Below are 18,629 nucleotides of genomic sequence, written 5' to 3'. Positions count from 1 at the left end.
ATGTTTATATAAGAACCTTAAACTCGGTAGGATAGGGTGGGTGACATCAGAAGCAGATGCACCAGTGGACTAGAGGCTTTATGACCAATAGATTATTTATCTTTAATCTATAAGAAACAATGTCCAATCTCAGTCAAATCTGCCAATCCGATGGCAATAAATATTAATAGCATCAATGAAAAAGATTGTGTACTCTCAGTTGTACTTGTAAAAAAGCAGGTCATAAAATAACCTAAAGAAACATTAAGCTACTAAAATCACTAGATTTTTGGAAAATAAAGTAAGAAAAACATTTAAAAGTACAAAACAGGCCATTGTATTTGTTTCATTTTAATTTTAAGAACAATGAGGACTAGAAGGTGGTTTGACATATAAATTATTATTTTCCAAACAAAATACTAGTGAATAATACTTTAGTAAGTACTAAAACAAATGACAGAAAGGCAAAGATTTACTTCAGAATGGAGTATAGGTCTATTGTAATAGAAAGGACTTTTGACAGTAAAACATCTCAACAATAACTCAGCAGTGACAAGAAAACCCAGCGAACTATTCCATGGGTATGAAGCACTACAAAAAGACATGGGTATTAATAAGGAGCACATAGCCCATAAACACAGAAGAAGAAAGAGGGTAATGTAATCCAAACTTTTCAGTCCTTCATTTATAAAGCTTTCAGGTTGCTGATAGTACTTTCATTTAGCTATATGACATATTTTCATTGAAGAAGAAAATATATTTGATTTCATCATGTTCCCCAAGTTATACAGCATATATGTAGCTAAATTCAGGGTCACTAAGTCTCAAGATTTAAGTCTCTTGAAAACTAAAATTCCATTTCACTAAAATCATTTCTCCACAGAAGGACATGTGTCAGTTGACAAAATGAAATATAAATGAGAAAACAACTGTCAAGTATAATTCAATCTGAAGTGGTTTCCGAACTACCTCAGATATTTAGTCCTGGTTAGAGCAGTATGACACACCCAGGGGCCAACAATGGACTATAAATATTCTTTAAATAAGTCCTACATTACAAGTTTCCTCTGCAAGAGAAAAACATTTCATTCTTCCCCTTCCACCCTTACCCACTCTTGGGCAAATATTTATTATGGACAATGCAAGGAAATATTGTTGAGTACCTCCATCACACTTGGTACATACCACAACGGCGATGCAATCCAGGATGTTAGGTTAAACCTAAAGTGACGTTCAAAAGAGAGAAGCTCAGAAAACTGCTTCATATTTAATTGCTTTTCCGGGGAACTGACAATGACCTTGGTAAAGAAGCCCCAATTTTTTTTTCCTTTTTGTATCAATGTGTTCAAAATATATCACCATTGTGTTGTAAAGCCAATAAAACAATAGGATAGTAAATATTCTTAAATGAATCCATTTTAAACCCAAAAGTTTGACTTTATAGTAGAAGGACAAATATTTGCTATTTCTATTCTCATGGATGCAGCTTGCAGGTTACAAAACTTACTTGGAAATCAATATCTCTAGAATCTAACTTTTAACTATGCTTCTGACTTGTGATTTTCGTACTTCTGTGCCATTGTTAGGCACACTCTACTTTATTATATGTAAAGACTAAAATAAAGGTGCTCATGAAATCCAAGAAATTAGAAAAGCAGTAATGAAGCTATATCAATAGACATCCCAACTATTCAAAAGATAAAACCAAAACTTACTTTTTCTTAGCATAATAAAAATCAAGATTTCAAAATAATGTATATCATAAAATTGGGGATATCCAAAACAATAGTGAAATGACATGAAAATATCCATGATTTTTATTGGTAACAAAGTCATAAGTATTATTAATATTACTGTGGTTTTTTCCCCTACATTTGTAATTAAAGAAATGCTGTGTTTCAGAGATTAACAAAAATAAATGTCATTTTTTTCCTAAAAAATTTTTTTACATAAAATCAAACTAATATTTTGGTCAAAGCAACATTAATACTTTAAAGTGCAGTTCCGGCTGGAGCTTCAGAACTATTGCCTTCTTCCGTATCACGCAGCGTGGGGCATTGTAACAGAGTCTCATCTCCTCTCTCTCTATTCTCGTAGGGATAGACTTACGTCATAGAAAGCTTACATCAATCACCAACTATATACTATGCCAAAACAACTTCAGAAGGAAGCTCAAATCTATGAATACACATATGGAAGTTCGGGGGTAATTTTCTAGATCCTACTACATACACCAAAACAGATGAAACGTCACCATCACCAGTTCCTTCTCCTACTCCAGTTAACCTATTTCTCCTAATGTTTCAATGAGTCACATAGCCTATTACCCAAGCCAGCCATCCTCTCCTCCTCACTTTTCATTAGTCTCCTCATTTAGTCCCAAATCTTATACATGCAACCTCCTCAAGGTCTCTGAAATTCAGCCATTTCTCTCCATCCCCACTGAAATTATTTCCACTAATAAATAACTTGTTCAGTCTTTGAATTTCTATACCAATTAACGCTATGTGTTAATTTATCACAATGTTTTATAAATACTTATACATTTTCCTTATTTGTGTTTATGGTAGGGTAGTGAGTCCAAAGTCAAGTCAGGACAACTGGTATAATGTAAGATGAAAATAATACATAGAGTTTAAGCATCTGAAGCTTAAAAAATAATTATGATCATACACTTCCACTACTGGCTACATAAAAAAGAGAGATTTATATTATCTCCTCAAATAACTAAATTAGCCCTAAAGAAAAGGTTGTTATGAACCCTGAATAACAATAATTAAAAAATAAGCACAAAAAGAATCAAATTTATTCCAATTAACTTGAGTGCATCCTAGGAATACACAACAATCCACACTCAACAACATGATATTGAAAATGCCCAGCAGAAAAAAAACCTATACCGTGGAGAAAAATGAATAAATAGAAAAAAGTCCCATGAAATAACATGGTGAAAAGAAGTAGCACACAGTGCTCTAACATCTGTTGTAAAATAAATGTTGCTTATGTTCAAACACTGACTTAATGAGGAAAGAGAAAAAAAGGATGATACACTTAAATACAAAGAAATACAAGTTATACAAAATAAAAAGAGGGGGGAAAGAATTTTTAAAATTAAACAAAGAATCAGTGAGCTTACAAAATATCAAGTGGTCAACATACATGTAATTGGTGTCACAAAAGGAGAGAAAGGGATTGACAAAAAATATTTGAAGATATAATTACATAAAAGTTTTCAAACTTAAACTATAAATCCACAGATCTAGGGATCTCGCAAGCCCCAAGCAGAAGAAATCCACAATACGGTATGATTTAATTGATTTTCTATTTTCCATATTATTTCTATTTTTCTATTGCTTTCCACTTTGACCTTTATTATTTCCTTTCTTGTACCTAAAAATTTTTTTCTCCTCACCCTAGGACATTTTTTCATTACCTTTAGGGAGAAAGGAAGAGAGGAAGGGAGGAAAGGCAGAAGAGAGGTGGGGGAAAACATTGATGTGAAAGAGAAACACAGATTGGTTACCTTCTCACAGGTGCCAAGCCAAGTCCAGGACTGAACCTGCAACCCGGGCATGTGCCCTGACCAGAAATCAAAACCCCACCTTTTCAGTCCATGTGGCGTGGCTCCAACCAACTGAGCCACCCAGGCAGGGCTCCTTTCTCATCATACTTTAATATACGTAACTTTTTCTAGTTTCTGAATGTGGAAACTGAGGTCACTGATTTCAGAACTTTCCCTTTTATAGGACAGGCATTTAGCCCTATAAATTTCCTCTTGAGTACTGATTTGGGGCCATCCCACACATTTTCTACTTTTCTTTAAACTTTTCATTTTGAAATGATTATAGATTCTTAAGAAGTTACAAAACAGTACAGAGAGATCTTGAATAACCTTCACCTAGTTTCAAGACACAGAAATAGCCATTATACAATCTACAGACCTTATTCTAATTTCACCAGCTTTACAAATACGATGTTTATACACACATTTTTTGTGACAGAGAGTGCGTGGGTATGTTTATGTATAGTTCTATTCAATTTTATCACTTGCTAATTTGTGTAAACCCTACTACACTCAAGATAGAGAACTGTCCCTTCACTACAAAGATCTACCTCACCCTTTATACTCACTTGCAACAGCCTCCCTACTATTTTGTCTCTAAGACCTGATCTTTATAATTGTCATTTTGATAATGTTATATAAATACAATCTTTTTTTTTCTATTTGTGCTTTTAAGATTCTTGTATGCAAAATTTGAGTTGCCTTTTTTTACTTGGCACAATATCCATGAAACTCATACAACCTTTTGCATGTATTTATGCTTCAACTTTATTTTTTGCTGAAGAATATTCAAAGACATGAATGTGTTCTTTCTTATTTTCATTCAGTTCAAAATAATTTCTAATTTCCCTTTTGATTCCCTCTGTGTACCACATATGATTTAGAAGTATGTTGTTTAGTTTCAAAATATTTGTGGATTTTCCAGAGGTCTGTTATTTATATGTTATTTAATTCCTTTGTGGTCAGAGAATATATTTTGTATGACTTGAAAGCTTTTAAATTGATTGAGACTTGTTCTATGGCTCAGAAGATGGTCTGCATTGGTCACTGCTCCCTGTGCACTTGAATGTATTTTCTTCTGTTGTTGGGTGGAGTGTTCTACTTAGTCTGATATTAATGTAGCAGCTCAGGGTGCAAAGTGTTTCTCCTAAGCAGCATACAGTTGGAGCTTATACTTTTATCCAATTTGAGAATCTCTGAATTTTTATTAGTATGTTTAGATCATTTATCATGAGTGTTGATGTGCTTAGGGTCACATCATCTTGTTTATCTGTTTCCATTTTATTTCCTTTCTTGCTGTAAATTGCTTTTGATTACATTATATACAGCTTTAATATCACAGTTTATCTTTAAGTTGTTATACCACTCATGTATACTATAAATACCTTACAATAATAATGTCCCATTTCCCACACTCCTGGTCTTTATGCTGTTGACACTGTGTGTGTGTGTGTGTGTGTGTGTGTGTGTGTGTGTGTGTGTGTGTGTGTGTGTGTGTGTGTATCACACATTCATACACACATACATTTTAAAGACCACAGTACATTGGTATACATAAAAATGGGTGTCTATACATACATATATATTTTAAAGACCACAGTGCATTGATACTATTTTTGTGTTTATAGTAAATTGTATTATTGAAAGACTTGAATAACTACAAAAAAACACATATATTATGTGTTCTAACCATGGTGTCATCTTTTTTCTGCGTAAAGGACTTCCTTTAAGATTTCTTTGGACATCATGTCTGCTGCTGATAAATTCTTTAATCTTTTGTATATCTGAAAAAAATATTTTATTTTAGCCTCATTTTAAAAGATATTTTTGAGAATACAAAATTCTGAGTCAGCAGATGTTTCCTTTCAGTACTTAAAAGAAATATGTCATTCTCATCATTGTTCCTCAGTACGTAACATCTTTGTTTAACTCTGGCTTCTTTTAAGGTTTTTCTCTTTCCAAATGATTTGGAGCAGTTTGATGATGATGTACATGGTATGGTTTCCTTCATGTTTCTTGCTTTTGGAGATTTACTATTCTTCTTGGATCTGGGGTTTTATATCAGAGTTGAAATTTTTGTGTCTATTTCTTCTGTCCTACCAATCATCCTGATTTGAGGAGTCAGATTTCAGCTATATGCCATCTTACTGCTCAGTAAAACTGTTTCTAATTTTTTTTCTTTCTCTGTTTCATTTGGGGTAATTTCTCTTGGTCTATCTTCAATCTCACTAATATTTTCTTCAGCAATTTCTAATATATTCTCATTCTTCTCTAATACAGCTTTCACACCTAGGTTTTCATATCTAGAATTTTGAGTCTTCTAAATATTTCCCACATCTCTAACTTTTTACACCTATGGAGAATAGTTATCATAATTTTTAGTGTCACTCTTCCTGACCCTGTGGGAGCTCCAGGCACTGTGCCCTCTAGGATTCTCCATTGGCTGCTGTCTCCACGGCTTTGGGGAGCTTCCCACACCCGGCACTACTATGCTGAACACTGGAAGAGGACCCTCTGCAGATATTCCGAGTTTCACTCTGTGCTGATCTGCTCTCTCTAATAACCTGTCCAGCAAATTCCAGGTCAGGAATTAACAAATAGTAGATATTTAGGGCTTTGTGGGTCATGTGGTTTCTGCATTATTACTCAGCCCTGTGGTTATTATTTTAAAGTGGCCACAGACAATATATAAATGAAATGATGTTGCTGTGTTTTAGTAAAACCTTTTTTACAATAATAGTTCATGGCAATTTGCTGATAGGCACTCTGCCTCGGTCTTCTTGCTGGGTTCTCAATGCTGTCTACCCTGTGCTCCACCTGGACCCTCCATCACTGCAATGCAGGCTAGAGAATCCTTTAAGGCAATAAACTGAGGCAACTGCAGAGCTCATCGCATTAGTTTCCCATCTCTCAAGGATCACTGTTCCTTACTCCCCCATGTCCAGTGACTTGAAAACAATTGCTTTATACTATACCCTGTTTGTTGTTTTTTCAAGCAGGATGGCAAATCTGATCCCTGTTACCTCACCTTTGTGCAGAGCTACTATTGAAATGAAACCTCAAGAAATACTCAGTGAAATCAAGGCACATTATTTTCACACACAAATCCAATCGAAACACATTTGTTTGAAGGATATCTGTTTTAAACCATTTTCCACGTTCTTAATTCCTTTCCACTTGGTGCCAAAGGCTCTCCTCACCTTTCCTATAATGCTTTTAAAGATAGAGGAACACAATTCTATTCCCAATAAAAACACAGGAAGGTTCTATAGATCCTCGTCACCTTTCTATTGTGTATCAAAGCTATATTTCTCTTGAAAGATCTTTTGTTACTATTTAACAAAGAAAAGCCAGTAAACTTAGGGAGGGAACTTATATACCCAAGTCTGACCTCTCTGCAACAAAGCTAGCCAATAGGTGCTTAAAATAGCTAAGAGCTAATAGCAAGTTAAAAATACTGCTGCTAATTACCTGAAAGAAAAGGAGGAAACATTATTTTTCCCATGAATACAAATTCCCCAAGTCAATTCATTAAGCCCTGTTTTTCATTTACAATTTAGGAAACTCTGAAACAGACTACTTTAGAATCATAGTTAAAATGCCTATTTTAGAAAAGATCATTAAAGTACAACTTTTTGAAGAAAATATCACTGATCTCTGTTATAATCTTTTTATAAACTATTCTCGAGGTTACTTTTGACCAAGGCAAAACATTTTTGATAATAAATTTCTCAACTTCTACCTTTACTAGATTCCCATCTTACATTCACTTTGCACATATAAATTAATCAACCTACTCAAGCCATATGAATTTGCTATTATTTGACTGGCTAGTCTTACGGCTCAATCTAATACATAATAGAGAGTCCTCCCTGCCTCCACAGGAATCGCTGTAACGAGCATCCAAGTATGATTCAATGACATACCAAAATTCCTTAATTTCATACCATTCCATTCTATAATTATAGGTAGGAAATGTGACTACAGTCACAAATACAAAATTTGGTATTTTTACCTACTTCACTTTAAAGTTAGGTGAGAAGTCTTGAGTGTTTCAGGCAGGTTTTCCTTTCCCTGACCAGTCACCCTTCCCCATATACGCAAAACTTTGTTAATCAACTAGCAGTGGATCTGTTAGGATTACGGGACTGGAAGGGGAGTGGGGATTCCTTGCTAAACATTCTGGTCTCCTACTCTCCTTTCCCTGAGACAAAGTCTCCTTCCCATTTCGATTGACATCATTCTTTGTCTACTATAATTATAATTTCCAGAGTTTTGTACAAGTCTGCTTCAATTGGTCCACAGATTCAAATACAACAGCAAAAAAATGCTCGCCACATTTGTGAAGTTTGTATTAAAAGTTTTACTCCAAATGGTTATATTCAAAATACTTTTATTTTCTTTTAAGATTTTATTTATTTATTTTTAGAGAGGGGGAAGAGGAGGAAGAGAGGGAATGAAATATCAATGTATGGTTGCCTCTTGTGCCTCCTACTGGGGACCCAGCCCACAACCCAGGCATGTGCCCTGACTAGGAATCAAACTGGCAACCCTTTGGTTTACAGACCGGCAATCCACTGAGCCACACCAGCCAGGGATGAAAATACTTTTAGTAATGTAATTATCAATAGTCTTCAAGTTAGAAAATAAGAGCTGGTTTTCAACATGGTTAAGTAAAACAAAAAAATCCCCAGCATTACATATCATATACTTGTGTTTCAAGAGGTCACACTGTTTCACACAGCTTCAGTAAGGAGCACTGGAAAAAAAGCAAGAAAGTAGTAAGAACGTCTTTTTAAAAAATCTTTTTTAATTTATTGATTTTAGAGAGAGAAGAAGGGGGGGAGAGAGAGACAGGCATACAAACAGAGAGACATCAATTCATTGTTCCACTTATTTACGCATTCATTGGTTGAGTCTTCTACATACCCTGACTGGGGATCGAACTCACAACTTTGGCATATTGGGACAATACTCTAACCAACTGAGCTACCGGGCCAGAGCAAGAAAGTCTTCTTAAAAGGCTCTAACTTGCATAAAGGGCTCAACAGGTAGGCAGGTAAACGTGATTCTCTAAACTGGCTCCAGCATTGCTTTACCAATTTAGGCCTCTACTCCTCTGATGCAGTGTCCATGTTTTGCATACTTAATTCCTTCAGTCGTGTAATATTCTGTCATATTCAGTACTCTCAATCAAACATCCTTTCTTTATGGAAGACACAAATTCTGTGTCTATACTCTCGATGTAAAGAAGCAGTATAATACTTATTACAAAATTACCTGTCTCTTAGGTACTTTCTAACCTATTAGATTTTATCTACAATAACATTGCACAAGACAAGAAAAAGCATATTAATTATCATCCATCACTTGGATAACAGATACTACATGGTCTAAATCAGGTAGCCAGAATAGGTATTTCATCATTAAGGTCTTGAAGTCTATTATTTGAAAATATGAACTTTTGAGACAAGTAACAATGATACAGAATGATGCTTAAACATATATACTGTTTTATAGTTTTTAAAGGGCTTTAGCCTTATTGACCGTAACACTTTTACAACAGCAAGTATTATTATTGATGTTTTATGTTTACCAAATTATTGAGAAATAGTTTGGAACTGTAACCCAGGCCTTTTCATCCTTATCCCATTGCTAGTCCATCTGATATTCAAAAGGTCCAACAGGAAATGCATTATATTACATAGTTTAATTAGAAACCATAGAATCATCAGTGACTATGTTCTTTCAAATTATCTCTAATTCCTTTCTATTCCAACCCTGCACTACCTCACAGATTTGCCCTGTCTTCTCTGTAATATAGCCTTAATTAAAGCCCTCGCATCTTGCTCCAGGATCACCCAGCCTCCACGCCCCTCCCCACCTCCTCTGAACCTCTTACAAGACTGCCAGAGCGATCAGTCTAAAATGCAATTCTGATGGTGTCGCTCTGACGCCTGAAAACACTTGATGGCTTGCTACTGCCCACAGTGGTGATTCTTAAACCATGCACCTGGAGATTTTTCAAGTTCTTGGACAAAGGTGTTTAGAACTGCTGATATCAAGTAATTCCAAGCATCTTAATTTGCTGGAACAAAAACATTAAGGCATAAAGATAGTCATATTTGTTTTTTGTCCATGTCATTTCCTAACGTATTTGAAACTTGCAAAATTAGTTATTTTCACCCATGATGAGAGGGTAGAGGAAAATGTGCTCATTATTTTAATTAAATATCATATCAATGTCATGTTTTTTTCTAATTCATATGATAGAGTTTAATATATGCTTAGATAACCTACAAACCTAACAACTTTTATGTATTCTGCTTTTGAGCCAGAAAACCACTTACATACTACCCCTCTCTATAAAGTCTTTGGCAACTTAAGTCACTGTTCTCATAGTTCAATGTATAATCCAACTCTTCACTGCTGCACCCATCTCATTTTATTTTACTTTTTCATTAAATGCCTCTCTCTCCAAATAGACAGTGAATTCACTGACAACAGAAGCAACAAACTATTCACATTTAAATCCCAAGTCCCTGAGACATGGAAGTCACTCAGTAAATACATACTGGAAAAATCAGTGAGTTCAATTATATAAGAGAGCAAGACTGCCAACTATTTGTTACAATTATGGAGTTTTGTAACTGTACAGCAAAGTCAATAAATTTTTTGTTTTCAGTATAATATATGACACATTATAAGCATAAAAGTTTAAAAATATTTTACTTCATGCTGTATAACTACAGCCAAGTGAGAAAATAAGTTCAATGCAACAAAACTCCATTAAAAACAATGTTAATTTTTAGAAATTTCTTTAAAAACACATACTGCTAAGTGCCATGAAGTTTAATCAAGGATCCAGTCAACTCCACAAAACTGAATTATAATTGTAAAGAATTTTTATTTCTATGACCACAAAATGGATAATAAATATTAAATTATCTTTTAATGCTTCCTCTACAAACAAAGTTGTTTCTAGCTCATTGTACATGTTCTTAAAGAAAAAAAGAACCTGGATCAATCTCTACAAATATAAGGGCTTATATATGAAACTGAATGAACAAAAGCCCAATGGAGTTGCAATCATTACTTCATTATTGCAAGTAAAATACTACAAAAAGAAAAACCTGCTCACACAATTTTCACAGTGAAAAATCCTTAATTTTTTTTCATGTCAGGAATAGATAACCAAGTTTTATGAAAGTTTATTATATCCTAGTATCTTCTTTTCCTTTTTTTTTTTTTTTAACTCTTGAGCCTGCCAGATACTGCCTTGACATCGGCTTGCATAATTGCAGGGGTGCCTCTCACAGCCAGGGAACATGGACAGCCAGAGGCGTACCCAATGCGTGCTGAGTCTTATAGTTTATATTTGTAGTAAATAACTTCTTTGCCTCCATTTCATTGTTTATGGCCTACGGACGCTGGACCAGTGGTAATATGCACAGCTGCATCAAAAGCCAGCATTTTAAAATGAAATCTCGAAATACTGCATGGAAGGAACAAAACAAGAACTACTTACGGCCAGCAAGCAGGAACTGGTAATACTGTACAGCATCTGCAGCGAGGAGCAGAGGGTGGTTTGCATTAAATGGTGGCTGCAATTCATTCCACTGAGGCGTTCTGAGGGAACAGCAAAAGAATATTAATATTTAAGCTTAATAGATGGTATGTAAATCACCATCACTGTCACCACATACAGACGTTGATATAAACTCACACTATCTTTGTAATCATTAAAATGAACTTGTTGGAGTGCTGAAACCTGAAACACAAGGCCATCTGCTTAGCAAGAATGAAAAGGTGGCAGTGAGTCATACACATCACACAGAGCCGACATGGTTTAAAGCAGAAGACCCTCCATTAGGATGGACAAGGCATTCAAAATACTCGACAGAGAGGAAGTGTGGAATTCAAATGTCATAGCTAAGTCACTCTAATTTTACCTATTTCTGACAAGGGTTAGAGCTCTCTCGTCTCCTAATATGTGTGTATTTTCAAATAGAATAAAGCAGGTAAAAGTGATTGGAAAAAAAAAAAACTACGGTTATGTTAATGGTGGTCTGATTATAGACCTAACCAGCATCTAAGTTCCAAAATAAGCCACTTATTTCAAAAATGATGGTGCAGTAATTTTAATTAGATCTGCCTCCTCATTAATGACTTGATAAATAAGATATTGATCAGATCAATCCAGTGCAGTAAAGCAGTAATACAGAATGCTGGAGCCTTCAAAAATCAATATAAGAGTATTTTAAAATGTCAAACGGAAAGGGATCGGTTTTGTATCCATTTTTGTCTGCTTCCTTCTATACATATGTCAGGACCAATTTTTTTCTGTCTCTCCTTTACCACTGTGCACTCTACTGAACAGGTTGTACTCTGGATTCCAATTCCCGATCCTTATTAGCTTATAAGGATTCTAATGACTTTGTACTTTGAAGAAGGACTCTGACTAATATTTCTTCAGTCTTGACACATATCTTAGGGAATCACTTTAAAGGAAACCTTACAATCTATTTACGTTAGTTTCTATTCTCTTAATGCTTGCTTCAAGGTAGTCTCTATTTTCAGTGAGTGTGAGGCTGAAAATAAGAGGAAGCAATAAAGCTCTGTATGTGGAAAACTAAAACAAAAAACACAAAAACCCAAGTCCTAGAAAAGCTAACACAAAGATCCAAGGAGGAAGGAGTTCAAGAGGAGGTTATTCTCCAAGGCATATACCAAAGACAACTGAAAACACAGGACCACACAAAAATTTGTGCACAAAATGTTCTTAATAGCATAATTCAGGGCAGGTAAAAAGTGGACATGCCCATCAACCGATGAAATGGATAAACAAAAGGTGGTATATCCATGCAATGGAATATTATTCAGCCATAAAAAGGAACAAAGTACTGATACATGTTAAAACATGGATGGACCTTGAAAACATTATTATAAGTCAAGGAAGTCCAGTGCAAAAGGTTACATTTTGTACGATTCCATTTACATAAAATGTACTGAGTAGGCAAATCTAGAGACAGAAAGAAAAATAAGTGACTGCTAATGGACGTGCGGTTTCCTTGGGGGAGATGTAGACTGTGTTGCTAAGTACACAACTGAGTGAAAATTTACTTTAAATGGATGAATTGTATTATGTGTAAATTACGTCTCAATTTTTTAAAAAGTTATCAATACATGCCACAGTAGGGATGAGTAAAAATAATATTACCGGGTGAAAGAAGCAAGACAAAAAATTACATACTCTATGATTTCATTTACATATAAACTTCCAGATTTCCATAATAAAGTAAGCTATAGTGACAGAGCAGATCAGTGGTTGCCAAGGGCGCCGTCAGTGAGGTAGCGATAAAGAGGGGCAGGAGGGAGAGATTAAAAAGTGGTGGTAGACACCATGTGCAGGTGATGGATATATTTATAAAGTTAATTACGGGATGGTTTCCACAGCTATATACCAATGTCACACCTTATCAAATTGTATACTTTTAACATTTTATACCTCAATAAAGTTGTTAAGAAAAAAATAAAAGTTGTATATTAACTGTAATTGGGAAAAAAAAACTTTTTCTTAAACAAAAAAAAAAGGAAAGAAGAAAAGAAGGTACTACCTAACGAGAGCCCAGCTGGCTCGAGGTGATGTCATCATTTCCAGTGGGGTGTCATCACTGATCTTGGGGGCGGTGCTAAGCGGCCGGGGCTCCATCAGGTGCTCCACTAGGGTCCCATAGCAGCTAATAATGTAGAGAGACTCAACGACAACTTGTTTGGACTGATCTACAAACAGAAAAACAGAACCTGGGTGTTTGATGACAAAAAGGAAGCATAGCGTAATTTTTACAAGTTCCTGAGGCTGCTGAGAAAAAATAAAGCGGGGACTTTTTCACATGATGTCTGCCCCTTGCCTTAAGGCTGCCTCTTATTTAAGTATATACTAATGAACATAAAAAACTCCGCGCTGTCAAAATACTTTTTAAATCTTAAGCAATCTATTTTGATATAAATTTCCTCAAAATTCTAATACAGTGGAACAATATTCTTCAGTATTTTGTATCTGTCTGCAAAATAATGTGTCCCACATTATGAAAAATAAATGGTATCAGGTGGGACAGGGAAGGGCGGACTGCAAAGGAGCAGCACATGGGTCTAAGATGAAGTCACACCGGGTGGACCCACCCAAGTGCCGCAAGACGCTCTTTGTAGACCTAAATCAGCCCACCCTCGAATCCACGTTCTCTTGGCAAACGTTTTCTTTAAAATTTCTGGATTCAAACAAACAAATGGAAAACACACACATCCGCCTCCCCCAAACTCTCTCCCTTCTGTCAGTGGGATCGCGGGCCCCCACGGTAAATGAAGACCAGTCCTACTTTGAGGTCAGGTGTTGAATATGGATCTAATCAAATGACTTTATAAGGAGTACACATGTCCTCAGTACCAAAACAGGTTTAGTCCTCTCTCTCGGGTTTTACAGTAAGCCTAGGAGCATATAAAATCACTCATGAATGCTGGGTGGGTCACCTTATCTCTGTGCCAGAGGAATTAATTACAGCTGATTTGAGAGACTGGCTAATGACCAGTCAGTGGGGCATAAAGGAGTAGCAAGTTAAAAGGGTAATTAGAACAGAAGGGAGAAGCATTTGAAATCGAGCTTCACTGAGGTTTTTAACTAGCAACAAAAAGTCATTTCGATAACATCAGTAAAGCTAAGGAGGTAACAAAAAAATAAAGATGGGATAAGAAAATGGAAGGCTTGCATACTGTACTGGGTCCTCTCCCACTGAGGTAAGGAACCTGCTGTGCCTGAGATCCTATTTCCAAGGAAAGGGTCACTGAAAGGCGATAACGGGAAAGCGCTGCATCTGACTGCTGGGATTAGGCGTAAAGGAGAGCCATTCTGCCAAGAACAATACAGCCCGTGGAACTCTTCAAAGAAGCACCTAGCTAACAACTCAGTTTGTGACCTACTTTAAAAGTTCTAAAAGAAGGGGGAAATCTTACTCAAAATGAAATACTTGGTCCATGAATGTAGGCTTTCTCTTCTACACAGAATCAACAAGCAATCACATATTAAACAGTAATTACATAAACATTTTAGGATTGATCCTGATGATCAAAAAAGGGATTAAAAAAAATCAGTGCAAGGAGCAATGGTTATCATAAAAGATGACCCATATTTTTGAGTGGCAGGTTGTTTTTATCGTTTAATTTAAAACATGGCAGAGCTGTTGTCGATTTGTTTTTTTAAAGTCAAGATTTAGCCTTTGAAAACCCGGTTTCAAACTCTGTTCCATCACTTTTGAACTATTGCTTCTAGCTCAGCTATTTAAACTCACTAACCTCAAGTTCTTCATATCTGAAATAGAGATAAAAAAATTTTTTTTAATTACATGGAGGTAACAAGGTTTTCCTCTCCACACCTAGAGAAGGTGTGAAATTAGCTTGTCAAAAATGTAAAAGCTACATTGAGAACACCTAAAATTGTCACTAACAAAGCAAAATAAAAACACCCAATGGGCAATATATTTAACGTATAGTGAGAACACAGCATTTCCTCTTGATTAGTCTTAAGTAGTTGAATGAAAAAAGTGGTTTCTAAACTATTGGTCTCAGGGTTATTCAAGGAGAACAGCTATGAATTTTACAAATATTACAAATGCCCAGTTTAATTCTTGGTAAAAATACACACCTTTTTCTCTTTTCAGACCTGCATTATTTGCAATCCACGATCTGGAAGTCCCAAACATTGCAGCCACACAAAATTCTCCGCCCATCGATTTGCTGGGTGAAATTTGTGGAGGTGGTTTAACTTTGCTTAAAAATAAAAGAATAAAAATATATTACCATGATGAGCTCACAGTACTTGAGATGACGAATTTTCCTTAAAATTCCACCCCTAGGTATTTAAATCCTCCAATGTGGCCATGCATTTTGGCTTCATAACTGTTGGTATGAGACTGTGTTCTGCAGTGAAAGTAAAATTAGTCCAAAGTTCCAGAGCATTATCAGAATAGCAACTTACAAGACCAATAAAAACTAATGTCTTTTTGAAGTATGTGCTGGTTAAATCCTAGTCACTTCTTTTCAGATGTATAACAATTTCAGATGTAAGATTTCAAAGTGGAACCACAGAACCAACATAAACATCTCACAATAGTAAAATACCATTTCATTTTGATATGTAAGATTTGAAATTGACAATTCATTTGAATGCAGACAGCATGAATGAAAATAATGAGGTGATACACAATGAAACCCTGAAAATGCTCAGCCACACAGCCTGAGCATTTTCAGGAGTGTCCAGGAGTGTCCAGCCTTTTGGCGTCTCAGGGCCACACTGGAAGAAGAAGAGCTGTCCTGGGCCACACAATAAATACACTGCAACATGTAATCACAAAAAAAACCCTCGTAATGTTTTAAGTAAATTTACGATTTTGTGTTGGGCCTCATTCACAGGCACCCTGGGCTGCGTGCTGCCCACAGGCCACAGGCTGGACACCCCTGAACGCGTGGGAAAATCTAATGATGTCATGAAATCATATTCCCTCATCTTCCAATTTGTTTTGTCTTCGTAGATTTGTGAACATGATGTGTCTATTTTCGTTCTGTTTCTCCTGTCTGAGGCATATGAAGTAACTGCTGTTATTTCACATATCTACCATTGAAAAGCACTTGTTTCTCCCAAATCAGCTTTCACACCATCAACTTCTAATACCAACCTTTCATTTTCAAATCCTGTATTTCCCTTCTCTTTTGATTTGTGAAAGGCTTCCCCAAAGCTCATTAGCAATTTTGCCCGCCACTTTAGATAAATGGTGGCATTGTTTTCTCTAACTCGTAGACCAGAAAATAGCCTCACTGCACACTGGTCAAGGTCACAGCCCAGTTGGGGCACAAGCACAACAGAGCTCCGATGTTCCTGGTCTGGCCGGCCAGTCTCCAATGTCAAGTAACATTATTTCTACCTTGTTTTGCTCATTATCCTTTATCTCTTTATCTTTTAATAAAGTATGGCTGGATGGAGAAAGATTGGTTTTTGGAATAAGGAAGAAACCTGAATCTGAATCCTAAGGCTACCGCTTATTAGCTGTATGACTTTTGGTTAAGTCACCTAACTTCTCAGAGCTCAGACTACTAGCATATAAAATAAAAACAGTGCCGACCTCATAGGGATATTTGAAGGATTAATATATTTGTTCTCAAAGTGTGGTCTCCTGGCTAGTAGTACCACCATGGAAGTTCTGAACAAGCAAATGTTCATCAGGCTACACCCCAGACATATGAAACAGAAAATTCTGGGGGTGGGGCCCAACAATTTACATTTTTTAAGGAGCCCTCCAGGCTATCTGGTACATACTCAGGTTTCAGAAACATTGTGTTAGGTAAAGTGCATAAAGCTCTAAGGGCGGTACTCTCCCATATCATCATACTCAGCAATGTTAACTCCCTTCTCTATAGCACACCTAATTTTTTTAAATATTAGACTTTGCTTTGCTACTCTCAGATCCTAGGTCCTCATGACAACTAAAATAGTTGCTCATATATTTTACCTCCCGAGCCTTCTGTTTTGACATCTTCCTGCTCGGGGAAAGCAAAAAGTCTGGATCAGAGGCCAGTGATTGGTCTTTTTGGTCTCTCCCTTGTTACCAAATCCATGGTAATGCCTATTGCCATATATGAAAAGGTTTCTTTTTTCCATCAATACTATTTCTTAAGTGCTTCATATCATTACCCATGAAGATCGCATCCATGCCTAAAATACCGATAACCTTTGCACGACTGCAGTAACCTACCAACGGAAAAGAAGAGTCCCTTCCACTTGAACAGATATGCACCTTCCCAGGGAATTGGCACCAGAATTGTTCTTTCTGGTTAGGATGCTCTTTGTTGTAAACTCTCCTTCCAAGCCTTTACTTCCACCAATGAACTACTATCACTGAGCTGTTGAGTTCCTATATCGAGCATCTTTTAAGATCCATTGGTCATTTTTAACCCTTAAGAGTTTAGGGAGTTTGGAAAGAAGAGGGGAGAGACAGAGAGACAGAGAGAGAGAGAGAGAGAGAGAGAGAAAGAGAGAGAGAGACATTGCAGGATTTTTTTTAAAGGAGTTTCCAGTTGTGGGACTATGTAGTTTTACTAGAATAACCATCAGGAAACAATATACAGTGCACAAATAAGCTTCACAAAGACAGAATTCAAAGCTCTTTGCAAATTACTGAGTGTTATTTTTGTTTTTGTTTTTTAAATCATGTGTAAGCAACAAGAGAAAACAAGTGAGCTTGCCACTTCTTAGGAGGGCACACACTTAAGAACAGTAGCTACTGGGCTGAATAGCGACCTTTATAACATAACAAAAAAGAATAGAAATATGATAGGGCATCAATTTGCTTTTTGGCCATACTAAAATATATTCTGTATGTTTATTAGCTTACGGTTTAATCAGCCAACATCAAAAGCTAAAATTTCTCACCCTTCTTTAATGTTGCATATAACTCAGCTTCTGAATATACAACTAAAAAGCATCCACGCAGTATCATTTTACATAAATCCATTATCTCCTGCAGAGATAATCTGTAGTAAAAGTATGCTTAAAATTATGTAATGATCATTTTTATTCCTATACTTCATTATTTCTTCTTTTTCCCCATATAGGGACTTAATAAATAACATCAGTAAAAATGTTTGTGTTTAGTAATAAAAGGAGTTTTCAATACTGACAATAACTTGCTATCTCCTATATGACATAGTGCTGTGTATTAGTATGAAGCATATTTGATAAACATTCATAATAAGCTGTGTCTATCAACCTATATTTGGAATCACTATCATATTTAAGCAAAACAGAACATAAAGATATGTGGGCATGTATATAAGACTTCTAGAAAAATAAAAGGAGAAATAATCTAAAGATTACTATTAATAATGTACTTCCTATGTAACACACCCAAAAGGAGAAAATTTAACTTTGACTCAATTTGCTCTTCATCTTAAGTATTAAAAAGACTAAGACCAGGAATGTGGGGTGGATGCAGAATTGAACTCTTCCACAATGACCCAGAATATTTCTATTGCAAAATAACCT

At 35.8% G+C, this 18,629-nt stretch overlaps 1 protein-coding gene across 2 annotated transcripts in view; it reads right to left on the bottom strand.

Annotated features, from left to right (window-relative positions):
• The window catches only part of BCAS3 (BCAS3 microtubule associated cell migration factor), a 475,802-nt gene that overhangs the window by 270,690 nt on the left and 186,483 nt on the right, over positions 1-18,629 (bottom strand). For both annotated transcript variants that reach the window (XM_054574853.1, XM_054574854.1), the window contains exons 18-20: positions 15,237-15,361; positions 13,159-13,324; positions 11,070-11,170 (exon numbers count right to left, since the gene is read on the bottom strand). In XM_054574853.1, coding sequence (XP_054430828.1) covers positions 11,070-11,170; positions 13,159-13,324; positions 15,237-15,361 — 392 coding nt within the window. The remainder of the gene's footprint in view (positions 1-11,069; positions 11,171-13,158; positions 13,325-15,236; positions 15,362-18,629) is intronic.

Source organism: Pteronotus mesoamericanus, unplaced genomic scaffold, assembly GCF_021234165.1.
Source record: "Pteronotus mesoamericanus isolate MK-2021 breed Mesoamerican mustached bat unplaced genomic scaffold, CSHL_Meso_final contig_269, whole genome shotgun sequence".
Lineage (NCBI taxonomy): Eukaryota > Metazoa > Chordata > Mammalia > Chiroptera > Mormoopidae > Pteronotus > Pteronotus mesoamericanus.
The sequence above is the reverse complement of the archived record's forward strand: the minus strand, read 5'-3'. Positions and strand labels throughout refer to the sequence as shown.